General features: G+C 38.7%; 1 protein-coding gene across 4 annotated transcripts in view; it reads right to left on the reverse strand.

Annotated features, from left to right (window-relative positions):
* LOC150078282 (armadillo-like helical domain-containing protein 3) overlaps positions 1–13498 on the reverse strand; it is a 405573-nt gene that overhangs the window by 67195 nt on the left and 324880 nt on the right. For all 4 annotated transcript variants that reach the window (XR_016547653.1, XM_090385517.1, XM_090385515.1 and 1 more), the window contains one exon: positions 8767–8842. Coding sequence is in view for 3 of the 4 variants with exons in the window: in XM_090385517.1 (XP_090241643.1) it covers positions 8767–8842 (76 nt within the window). In the remaining variant the exon portion in view is untranslated. The remainder of the gene's footprint in view (positions 1–8766; positions 8843–13498) is intronic.

Raw genomic sequence — 13498 nt, forward strand, 5'->3', positions numbered from 1 at the left:
AGTGGAAGCAGAGGGTGCTAAGAATCTCTGGGTATGACCAGGCTGCCATGCATGGAAACTGAACTTGGCCTGTTACAACGTAAGATCACTCATTGGTGAAGATAGGATAGTAGAGCTGGAAAAGGAATTAGAAAATGTGAATTGGAATATCATCAGTTTGGCTGAAACAAGAAGAAGAAATGAATCACTTATAAGTTTATCAAGTGGAAATCTGCTGTACACCAATGGAAACAGTGAAAGGAGCGAAGGTGGAGTTGGATTTCTGGTCCATAAATATATAAAAAACAACATTTTGGAATTCAAAAGTACATCACCAAGGGTGTCAAGACTAATACTCAAGATTTCTAAGAGGTACACGATAAAGGTTATAATGATTTATGCACCAACATCGAGCCATGACGATAAAGTGGTTGAAGAAATGTACACCAAAATTGAGTCTCCTAGATGAGCAGAAAACCCACTACACTATTGTTATGGGGGACTTCAATGCTAAAGTTGGAAAAAGACAAAACAGCACAGAAAGGGGAACTATAGGAAATTTTGGAATTGGTGAAAGAAATGAAAGAGGTAAAAGACTTGTGGAATTTGCAGAATCTCAAGGATTGTCAGTAATTAACACTTTTTTCAAGAAAAGGGTGAACAGAAAGTGGACATGGAAGAGTCCAAATGGATTAACAACTAATGAAATTGACTTCATCCTCACTAACAGAAGATATATCATGAATGATGTCACCGTCCTGAATAAGGTAAATGTTGGAAGTGATCACAGAATGGTAAGATGTACACTTGATATAGATGTAGGAAAGGAAAAAACTGATTCGAGTAAATAATACAAAGGTCTTTGAGATAACAGAAGAGGAGAAAAAGCAGTATGTACTGGAACTTAAGAACAAGTTTGAGCTTCTGCAGACTGCTCAGAACCAAGATACTGACGAGGAATATTACAACTTTCTGAAAGTCATAAAGCCCAAGAAGATTATAGGAAAAAAGAAATCCAAAGAAGAAAAATTAGTCAAGAAACACTTGTTATGATTAACCGAAGGCGACTAAATGAAGAGAAAGATAAACAATGACAAGGAGAAAATTGAGTATACTGAGTTATGCAAAGCCATTAGAAAGAGACTCAGAGAGGACATAAGAAGATTTAATACAAGATAAGTAGAACAAGCATTAAGGGAAAACAAAGGACTTAAATCAACAGCCATGAGCAGAAATACAGAAAGACAAATGATACTGAAACTGAAGAATAGCGATGGCATACTTATAAATAGCAGAGAAGCCATAATTCAAATAGCAGAAGACTACTATAGAAGGCGCCTCCATAGCCAGGTGGGAAGGAGCAGCAGTGCATAGCACACGCTTCTTGTTTAGACCAGGGTTCGAGCCCGTCACCACCAAATACGGAGGATGCGGAAAAGTCAGGGAATGACCACCACATATTCCTGGAGCAATATGGCCTTAGTTGCTATTGCTCCTAAAAACCAAATAACAAACAAACAAAAAAACATAACTACTATAGAAAATTATATAAGGAGCGAGGGAATGATGCCAGCAGTGGGGAAGATAGATGGCAAATTAGCAACACATACGACATACCCGATATTCTTCCTGATGAGGTAGAACATGCGTTGAAGAAAATGAAGAATCAGAAAGCCCCGGGGGAAGATGAAGTTACTGTAGAGTTGTTAAAATTGGGAAGAAGAGACATAACACAAAAACTGGCAAGGCTCTTCACAAAATGCATTAGAAAAGTTGTGATGCCTAAGGGAAAACAAAGAACAAGTAATGCAATCATAGTTTTGCTGCATAAGAAAGGAGATAAATCAGAAATTGGAAATTATAGACCAATTAGCTTGTTATTCCACATCTACAAGTTATTCACAAGGGTCATTACTAATAGATTAGAAAGAATACTTGATGAGAATCAACCGAAAGAGCAAGCTGGCTTTAGGACAGGATTCTCAACTATGGTTAACCTTCACGTAATATCACAGCTAATGGAGAAAGCAAATGAATATAAAACACCATTATGCCTGACATTTGTAGATTATGAAAAGGCATTTGACTCTATACAGCATAAGGCAATGTTTCGGGCACTGGAAAGACAAGGCATTGATTCCCCCCATATATTATGATTTTGAAGAAAATATATGAGAGTGCTACTTCCTTTATTAGACTAGACAAAGACAGTAGGAAATTTAAAATTGAGAAAGGAGTTCGACAAGTAGACACAATATCGCTGAAGCTGTTTACTGCTGCCCTTGAGGAAGCTTTCAGAAGATTACACTGGTCGCAGAAAGGAGTCAATGTGAATGGAGAGTACCTAAACCATTTACGATTTGCAGATGACATTGTGGTCATAAGCCATCAGCTGAGAGCTTGAGGGGCCCATCAAGCTCTCAGCTGCCCAAATCAATGCCAGAGCTTGCACTTGGGCATCACGTGACACAGAGGCAACCCCCAAGGCAGAATGCCCTGGTCCCGAAGGAACTAGTAGTTGTTGGTGACTCTATTGTCAGGGAAACGGGGAACATGCTTTGTAAAAAGGATAGGTGGAACAGGACCAGGGTATGTCTGCCAGGGGCAAAGGTTGATGACGTTGTAGAGCGAATATCATCTTTTAAGGGCACAAAAGGTGATATAGTTGTACATGTTGGCACTAATGATATTAAGAGTAGGAGACCGGCAGAATTACTTAACAAGTACAGGTCACTGTTGAACAAAAGCCGAGAATTAGGGTTGAATTTGAAAGTGTCTGCAATTCTGCCCAGACACGATAGGAGGGAGTATATGACGAGAGCCGTGTCGATCAATTCGGCCCTGGAAAGATTGTGCAAGGCTCAAGGGGTAGAATGTTTTTCAGCCTGGACTGTACTTGTTAATAGGAGAGATTGCTTCTACAGGGATGGAATACACTTAAATAGAAAGGGTGCAAGAATATTTGCTGATGCTATCGAGGCAGTGTTAGGTGGGTCGGAAAACTGCTAGCTTGGGGGGAGACAAAGACCAATAGATTGACAGTAGCCACTGGCAGAGGTGAAAGAGATTCTTGCACTGCTGCTATTAGAATGAGCAGAAGCCTGGAAAACAAGATGCATGATATTTCAGAGACTGCTGGGAGCCAATGCGATACAAGTAAACACATGGGTTGTGATAGGGTAGCTAAGAATAGAAACAGGTGCAGGTATACTTGCGTGTACACCAATGCTAGGAGTTTAGTAAACAAATTTGATGAATTTGAGGTATTGCTGAAAACATCAAAGGCAGATATTGTTGGGATATCAGAGACGTGGTGTCACACAGATATAAGGGATGCAGAACTGGAATTTGGGGAGTACAACGTCTACAGAAAGGATAGGAAGGGGGGGAGGGGTTATGCTATTAGTTAAGAAACACATAAAAACCAAGGAAGTGAAGCCAGTCGACATCGCTGGACAGTGCAGTGTTGAGTCAGTTTGGTGTGACATAAGCATTGGGAGATCAAAATTGAGAGTAGGAGTGTGCTATAGGCCTAATGACTCTGATGAGTATAATAAGAAACTGTACAGGGAAATAGAGTGGGCCAGTAAATCAGAGAATCTTATAATGGGAGATTTTAATTTCCCAGATATTGACTGGAATTTGGGGTCTGGTCACTCACACACTAGCAGGGCTTTTGTGGATTTATTGGATGATTGTTTTCTACATCAGCATGTTCGGGAGGCAACTAGAGGGAGTAATACTCTTGATTTGATTATCAGCAGTGATTCTTCATGCATTACGAATCTGCAGATAAATGAACCACTAGGTGGCAGTGATCACAGTGTGCTGAAGTGGGATTTACTCAAAGAGGTAACTACCGTTAGGGGTAAAGGGAAGGGTTATTGCTTCCGTAAAGGCGACTACGATGGACTGAGACAATATTTAAATTCTATACAGTGGGACCAACTGATGATGTTACCAACAGCAAATTCAAAATGGAAAGCATTCAAAGAACTTATCTTGGAAGCTACTAGGCTTTACATACCAACTAAGAAATATTGTTCAGGGTTTAGGCCAAAATGGATGTCAGATGAACTAATGAGGCATATGGCAGAGAAGAAAAATGCATGGGATACTTACAAATTAACACATGACACAGAAGCCTATGATAGATACAAGTTGATATGCAACCAAGTTACAAAGGAAGTTAGGCAGGCGAAGGCAGATTACGAGAAATCCTTGGCAAGGGATGCAAAGAAAAACAGCAAAGAGTTCTTTACTTATGTAAACTCTAGAAGGAAGGGGATGAATCAGATTGGTCCACTTGATATTGATGGGTCAACTGTTGATGATCCTGCTCAGGTAGCTAACAAACTAAATAAATATTTTGCATCGACATTCACACATGAGGAGTTATTCAGCAAGGGGAATGCCAGAGGTGTATTCAACTCTAGCAGAAAGCTACAGAATCTTGAAATAACTGGGAGTAAAGTGGAGGAGAAACTGTTGAAGATAAACACAAGAAAGGCACCCGGGGTGGATGGGATCTATCCAGTTATATTAAAGGAGGCAGCAAAGGAAGTAAGCAAACCCTTAGCCATAATTATGAGAGCTTCCTTGGACTCAGGGGAGGTACCCATAGACTGGAAATGTGCAAATGTGACCCCAATTCACAAAGAAGGATCAAAGGCTGACACAAGTAATTATAGACCTGTGAGCTTATCTTCTGTTCCAGGAAAATTAATGGAGGCACTGGTTAAAGAAGCACTGCAGGATCATTTAGACAAGACTTCAGTTATAGCTCAGACACAGCATGGTTTTGTTAAGGGGAAGTCTTGCCTGACCAATTTGATTGGATACTATGATGCAGTCACAAAAGAACTGGATGCAGGGAATAACTTTGATATTATATACTTGGATCTTAGAAAGGCTTTTGATACTGTTGCACATGGAAGACTGCTACACAAATTGGAGCAGTGTGACATTGGAGGCAAATTGCTGCTATGGATAAAGGGGTGGTTGAGGGGAGAAGACAGAGAGTGGTAATCAATGGACACTGCTCATCGTGGACTAATGTTATTAGTGGAGTCCCTCAGGGCTCAATGTTGGGTCCATTATTGTTTTCTGTATTTATAAATGATACTGATGATGGTATATCAAGCTTAATGTCCAAGTTTGCAGACGATACAAAGGTTGGCAGGGTTGTCAAGGACACTACTGACACTATGCTGCTGCAACAGGATCTGGAAAGGTTGAGTAGATGGGCTGAGAGGTGGCAAATGAAGTTTAACATTGACAAATGTAAAGTACTACACATGGGAAACAGCAACCCCAGAGCAACGTATCAACTCTGTGGTACTACACTGACAGTGGTAGAGAATGAAAGGGACTTGGGGGTGGTTGTGCAGGCAGATATGAAGTTCTCTGAGCAGTGCAGACGGGCTGCAAGAGTAGATCATGGAGTATTGTCAATGATATACAGGAATTTTTCCAGCAGGGATAAGGAGGTGATTATTCCATTGTATAAGGCAATGGTCAAGCCACACCTAGAGTACTGTATACAGGTCTGGAGGCCTCATTTCAAGAAGGATGTAGAGCTGCTGGAACGAGTACAGAGAAGGGCAACAAGATTAGTGAATGGAACAAAGGGGTGCTCTTACGAAGAAAGGCTTAAGTTTTGCAAATTACAGTGTCTGGAGACTAGGCACCAGCGAGGTGATCTGATAGAGGTGTATAAAGCCTTGAATGGTTTGAGCATGCTCAATGCTGGTGGGATTCTTCCTCTAGCTCAGAATAATCACCTGAGAGGGCATAAATTCAAATTGAGGAAAGACAGATGTAGGGTAGACGTGTGGAAATTTGCCTTTAGCCAGCGGGTGGTTGGTTGGTGGAACAGACTTCCATCCCTTGTCGTGGAGGTTGATAGCCTAAATAAGTTTAAGGCTCAGCTGGACAGGTATTTTGAACGAACAGAGGGGTGAAGTGGAAGTGGGGTTTTTTTTTTTTTTTTTTTTTTGGCTGATGCTGCATAAGCTTGCTTTCTTGCATCAAATGCCTCTAATGCTAATGCTAATCCCAAAGAATTAAAATCTTAATCAGTTATGCACAGTTAGTAAGGATTTTGGACTAAAGATGAATATGGCTAAAACAAAAGTAATGATGAACAAATATGCCACAGAAAGAGACAATGATTGAAGGACCAGTAATTGAAAAGGTGGAGTCATATACTTATCTGCGACAAGTTATTAGCTGTAATAATGATAAATGGCTGGAAGTCAAGAGAAGAATAAATTTTGGATGGATAGTATTCAGGAAATATAGTCACATACTGAAGAGCAATGTCCCAGTTTGTCTGAAACATAAAATAATGAACCAATGTATACTCCCCACCTCATGACTTATAGAAGTGAAACTTGGGCACTCACCAAAAGAATGGAAGAGAAGCTGAGAACTACATAGCGAAGAATGAAACAAATTATATTGAGAGTCAGACTGTTAGATAAGAAGAGAAACATATTGATTAGGCAGCAAAACTCAAGTAAAGGACATCCTTATCAAAACTAAAGAACTAAAATGGTCTTGGACAGGACACATAGCTCGAAGACATGATGACAGATGGACTAAGAAAATAATAGAACGGTACCCAAGAGGAGCTAGAAGAAAACCTGGAAGACAACTGCGGAGATGGATAGATGAAATTCATGAGTTTGTGGGTAGTAAATGGATGGCCATTGCACAAAACAGAAGGAACTGGAAAGTTGCTGGAGAGGCCTTCATCCTGCAGTGGATTGAAAATGGCTGATGATGATGAGGTTCTTCAGAAATGAATATGTTGCCCATGAGCTGACCTCAAGTAACTGATATAGTTTTTAATCAAATAGCATCACCCAGTTGATGAATCTATCATTAGTTACTTTAGGTTGGCTCATAGATAACAGTGGTTACTAAAAAAGCAGAACTTTCTGGTTCCTTGCCAGCAAGATAACTTGCTGACGGTACTAGAAAGAAAGGGAAGTGGTAGATGATAGAAACAAAAAAAGAGCTGAAAATCAATTTGTGGCTTTTCTTTTCAGTCCCCATTTAATTCTGATTACATTAGCAATCATCCAATACATTTTTTAGTTTTTTATTTAATATTAACAACATGATGGGTAAAAGTTAATCTAATAACAGGCCAAAATATTTAATGGTAGGAGAATACTGAATTGTTTCGTCCAAGAGTTTTACAATAGGTGGTCTACTACAAGAAAAGTGGCCTTTGAACATCACCATTTTAGTTTTTTTTTTTTCTTTGAAATTATCAATTTATGAACTAAGTACCACCATGTCGTACTGCAGGAACATCGCTGGCAGTTTGCTCAAGGCCACAATGAGAAGGTTCTGGGATCAGCAACACACAGTTATCAGAATAAGTGATTTCAGAAATAAGTCCAGTATTCTGGGCCAGCCCTCATCTAACATCATACTCCTAAGCCCTATGCTCTCTTCTCCTGGGTCTAGCTTGCTAGACCCAAGAGAAAGCCTTTAGGACAGCCTTTGTAGACTGATTCAAATATTTTGAATTTCTCATTTGAAAAAGATTCAAATGACATTTTGATGGTCAATAAAATAAATTCTCAAAGTATGATATAACAAGAACATTTTCAGAATCAGAGTCTTTATAGAATACTGTCTCATTGAATGTTGTCAAAGGCGCCTTCAAAATATCTATAAATATACCAAGTATTTACAAGGAGAACTCTGAATAATGTTTACAAGTTTAACAATGGCATTCATTGTATACCACAACCATGTTTAAATCCATATTGTCAACAACAAGAGAATAAATTTTAGATTCACATTTGCAATTTACATGAGCAACAAGAATAATTTTCATAACTTTTCCTATGACTGAAAGAAGAATTTGGCTTAAAAGATTTAGGAGTGGTAATAGTCTTATTCAGGTGTTTTAGTTTTAACAAGTTTCAAAGCCTTTTTTTTTTAAGAACTAGGAAAGACCAAATTTGAATGATAACATCTACACTGATCGACAAAATTAAGGGAACAAAATGTTTTTCATGAATATTTTATTCTGAAAATTGTCATTGAAGGCAAATATTTGATATAATATGCATCCTGGCATGCAAATTCCAAGTAATCCAATAGAAATCAATCTACCACATTGCAGAGCCACACATTACAAAAAGACGTGAGTTCCTGTTTAAACAGTACCACCTTTGTTTCTAATAATACAATGTACAAAGAGATATATGGTTTGGCGTGAGGTTAGTGTGCATCTTGCTAATCTAATTATGGAAGAGTTGGAAAGTTTAAGGAGATTCACCTTAATAAATTTGAGGCTGCAAATGATTCATGGATGATATTTTTTAATTCCCTGGAAACAAAAAGAGAACATTTTGAGTTATTTAAACAGATTTTCCTCCTTTATAAAATTTACCCTGCAGGAACATGACTAGGACATACCATTTTTAGATGTGCTGATGCATAGGGACAATCTTTGCCTGTTCCCAATTGCAATGTACACAGGTCAAATTTACAAACTACACTATGCACCAGTACATAAAAATAGTACAGAATTTCTGATGGCTAGGGCCTAGTCATACTGTTACCGAAGAGAGAACAAAGAATCGGTAGTGAACTAAGTATGAGAGAATTTACATACATGTGGTTTCCCTTGATAAATGCAAAGTTTATTTTTTTGCCAAACATTTTAATGCAAGTTCAACAATCAACTTTTTTGTTCAACTTGAATAAATATATTTTAAATAAAATTTAATAATTTTCAGTCCTTAAACATACACGAACCTGATATTCACAAGACTGTTTGTCAGCTTGGCAGCAGTATCTTTCCATTCTGCATCTCCAGTTGTATACCTTAAAGCTTGAAAAAAAAATTATAGAAATAAATAAAAATTTAAAAAGAGTGCAAATTATGGTTAAATAAATAGGAATTTTTAACAAACTGTATAGTTAGTAACAAAAGACACTAACATAGTAAGGAGTCAGGTCTAATCACCTTTAACAGCAGTTGAAGCTTCAGTCTTTTGGTATAATGCATCAACATTTAATATATACAGCCTTTGAAATGTTTTTACACTTATTCAAGGTATGTGACTAAATCCCAACTGATTCCAAATGAATGAATTTTGGGCTGGAACAAAGTCTCAAAGAGCAAAATTTTTAGGTTGTCTTCCACCAACCGATTAAAAATGTCTGCATATGAGTTGCATTTCATATTGAAATAGAAAATTTATCACTCTGTAAAATTCATAAAAAAACAGTAATCAGGTGAGGAATTTTATTGTGGCTTAAACACAGAGCGTACAGATAAAGCAGAAATATATGAGCTTTCGGCTATATGGTAGCCTTCGTCAGAATTAAAATACATGAATGGCAGTTGGAATGAAGATGTGCACTGCCAGGTGCGTGAGACGCGAGGTTTAATTGTTTGTTGACGTCTGTGGCTGTGACGCATGATGACGTGGCCAGCGCTTGTCCAATGACAGAACTACTGACTCTGTGATCGGGTTGACTTGGCAACCACTGTTCCTGTTTAAGGATTTATCCGAAGATTTTATATTTAATGATTCCAACCAGGTACGCTTTAGGTAATGGTGGGATCTGTCTACCACCACGACATCGCGGTGTGGGTCGATGTCGTGGTGGGTTGTCCAGACATGTTCGGCGATAGCTGAGTGTTCTATATCCGCTAAACGGATCGCTCTTTTGTGCTCCGAGAGACGTTTCTCGAGTCGACGTCCAGTCTCTCCGAAGTAGCAGCTAGTGCAGTCACGGCAAGAGATGCGGTAGACTAAACCGCTCTGCAGAAGGGTGGGGACAGGTGTTTTCACGTTGGAAATGAAAGAACGCAGTTTCCTGCCTGGGAGCTGGATGCACTTTATTCCGTGCGTTCTCAGGATTCTACCGATCTGTTGTGACAGGTTGGGGTAGTATGGGATGAATGCCCTCGTGGATGGCTCGTCACTGTTGGTGTTGTAGCTGGTCGTCACGATGTCACGTGTCTGTAGATCACACCTGTCGAGGACGTCAATGGGGTAGCCACACCTCGTAAGGTCTACTTTGACCCTAGTGACCTCTTTGCGTCTTTCATCAGCGGAGCTGGAGTGTGTCCAGGCGCGAGTAAGCAAGGTTCGGGCCGTGGAGAGGAGGTGGCCTCGCGCGTGTGCTGACCGGAAGTTGGTAAACTGGCCAGCACACATGGGCTTACGATAAACTGTAGTCCTCAGGTATGTGCCTTCACGTCGGACAAGTGTGTCTAAGTATGGTAAAGAGTTGTTCGACTCCAGCTCAATCGTGAATTTTATGAAGGGCGATAGTGAGTTGAGGTATGATAGAAGTCGCTGACCTGAGTCTCTAGGGATGACCACGAACACATCGTCAACATAGCGACACCAAAAGGCGATGTGATCAGGTGCGTGTGCAAACGCACGTCCCTCTAACTCCTCCATCACGATGTTTGCTGTGACTGAGCTGACCGGGGAACCCATGGCCGTGCCATGTATCTGCTGGTAGACTGAGTCATTAAATATGATCGCACCCCCTGTTAAGCACAGTCTGAGGGCGGCGGAAATGTCATCGGGTGTGAGACCAGTTCTTTCGTTGAGGGTTCTATCATTGTCCAAGAGTTGTTTTGCACAAGAAATGGCGTTCCACAGGGATGGAGGTAAAGAGCGATATGACGTCGAACGATGCCATAACTTGATTCTGCGAGATGGATACAGTGCGAATCCTCTTTATGAATTCAACACTGTTGGAAACGGTGTGGGTGGTCTTGCCAACCAGAGGAGAAAGAAGTCTCGAGACAAATTTAGACAGCTCGTAAGTCGGTGATCCACAGCAGGATACAATTGGTCTCAGTGGTGTGTCTTCTTTGTGCACTTTCGGTAGGCCGTAAAACCGTGGGATCTGACATCCGGAAGCACGGAGGTGATTACGGGTTGACTGTGTGATCTGGTGTTCAGGTGATCTGGTGTTCTGGTGTTCAGTAATCAGGTGTTCAGAATTTCCCACTAGATTCTTGCCTGGTAAGAGGTACAACAGTGAATGTTCCAGTCCAAATGTTCCTCAAAATTGAAACCAATGTGACTCCACCATCACTAAATATATTAAATAATCTTTCTTTTAGATTCTGATCCACTACACTCACAGATGCAAACTTTTCTGTCAGGTAATTTATTCATTTTTTTTACTTAAAAGAGGAGGAAATATTGAAGGTTTAGTGTCAAACAACGTTAACTAAAAAATCATTTTGTAGTTGATATTTTTGTAATTAACAAAAAAAAAAGTCATTTGACATTTTCATGGTTTACCAGAAATATACTTCTAAGCTAACTTGTAAAGTACTACAGAGATACAGTTCTATGATATGATATGCATTGTTATTTGTATAAAGTAAAGTTATCACTAAAGTTATCACAAAAATAAAATGCAATTTTGTAGTTAACATTGTTTGACACTAAACCCTCAAAATGATTTAAGATAAATCAGCAGTAAGTTTTTTCAACTTAAATAAACATGTTTAAGTTGAATTCATCAGGAATGATAACACTGATCAACACATAAAATGTTACAAAAACAAAAATTCCCAATCTTGACTAAATTTATGCTTCTGAATATAAAAAATCACATTACAATTTGTTGATTGTACACTTGTTTTCGAATTACAGCCGGGGTCTCATATTAGCGAGTTACTCTACATTATCAACAATGGCTCTCAGCAAACTAAATGACAACATTGCAATTTCAGTACTACCATGTAATCAGCAACTGTCACCTTGCCCTGCATTACGCAATAAGTTCTTGTCACCTCATATGCATCTTCAACTGTGTTGCAGTAATCCTCGAACACGTCTAGGTACTGGGTGATTTGTTCTCAGTTAGCAGTTGTTCGCTGCAAGATTCCTACTTTTTGTGCAGTACAAGCATACCTCGAATAACGAATAGGATGCGTTCCACGAAATTACTTCGTTAAGCGAAACTTCGTTTTCAGAGGTAAAAATACTATGGCCAGAATAGGAATACGTTCCTACCTAAAGAAAATGAAAAGCTTTTTTTTCGAACAAAGAAAAGTTTTATTAAATAAACAGTCAACTTACATACAAAGTGAAATCACATTTTAAAATAGGAGTCTAAAGTTGATTGCTTATGCTTTTTTTCTCTTTCATTTAACAATTGCCTATACGGAGTTATTGCATTTAACACTGATCGCTTAACAATAAAACTTCTTCCTAAATCAGGATCATTTTCACTAAAAAAATTTAAAACGTTTTCAATGTCATTTAAGCACCTTTTTAAATCTTTGGTTGTTAACACTTTTTCAGCAGGAACTTCTTTAACTTCGTCTTCATTATCTTTGTCTTTGTTGCTAACAAGGTTTTCTAAATCTTCCACTGAAAAACCATCATCTTCTCCATTCAATAAATTTCTAACATCCTCTTCATCGACATTTTCGAAACCTATTGATTGAGCCATCTGGATAACTTCATTTCTAATTTCTTGGATGTTATTTTCTTCTTCTAGTACAACTTCTGGCCATATTTTGCGCCACACTCCATTTAAGCATTGCTTGGTGACTTCTTTCCAAGAACTATCAATGTTTTCAATTGCGTTTTTAATGGTGTAGTTTTTCCAAAAAGTTTTAACTGTCATTTCCTCTTTATCCTCTAGTTCAGTTAAATTGCTTAATGTTCGACGCAGATAATAAGCTTTAAATGATGCTATTACTTCCTGATCCAATGGTTGAATCAGGGAAGTTGTGTTTGCTGGAAGAAAAACAACTTTGACAGGAATGCATGTGTCCAACGTGTTAAGATCAGTAGGATGTCCCGGAGCATTGTCTAACAACAAAAGAGCTTTTTCTTCAAAGTTGTTTTTTTGACAATACCGTTTTACTTCAGGACAAAAGTGGTTAACAAACCAATCAGTAAATAACTCCTTGGTAACCCACGCTTTTCTATTTGCTTTCCATATTACAGGTAAATTCATTTTTATGTTACCTTTTAACGCCCTGTGATTTTCTGAATGGTAAACTAATAACAATTTTAATTTATAATCGCCAGAGGCATTTGATCCAAAGAGTAACGTTAAACGGTCTTTGGCTGCTTTAAACCCAGCAGCTGATTTTTCTTCAATAGAAATGAAGCTTTTTGTTGGTAGCCGTTTCCAGAACAAACCGCTTTCGTTAACACTGAACACCAAATTTGGTGGAAAATTTTCACGTTCAATTATTTCCTTTAGTTTTTCTGGAAATTTATTTGCAGCTTTTCCTGTTAATTTTACACTATGAATCCTGGCCCGTTTTTTAAATTTCTCGAACCAACCACGAGAAGCATCAAAGGTTTCCGTAATTTCTTCAATTTGTTTAGATTTCAGGTGATTAAACTGGAATATTTTTTTTTATGTTAAATGGGGCTTGAAATTGCGGACTTCGTTATATCGAAGCTTCGTTATCAGAGGTAACGTTAACCGAGGTATGCCTGTATTTGTGTCGTGTAAGATTAATATGCCCCGTAAAATG

Source organism: Mastigoproctus giganteus, chromosome 11 (genome assembly GCF_048544385.1).
Source record: "Mastigoproctus giganteus isolate SK-2022 chromosome 11, ASM4854438v1, whole genome shotgun sequence".
NCBI classification, from domain to species: Eukaryota; Metazoa; Arthropoda; class Arachnida; order Uropygi; family Thelyphonidae; genus Mastigoproctus; species Mastigoproctus giganteus.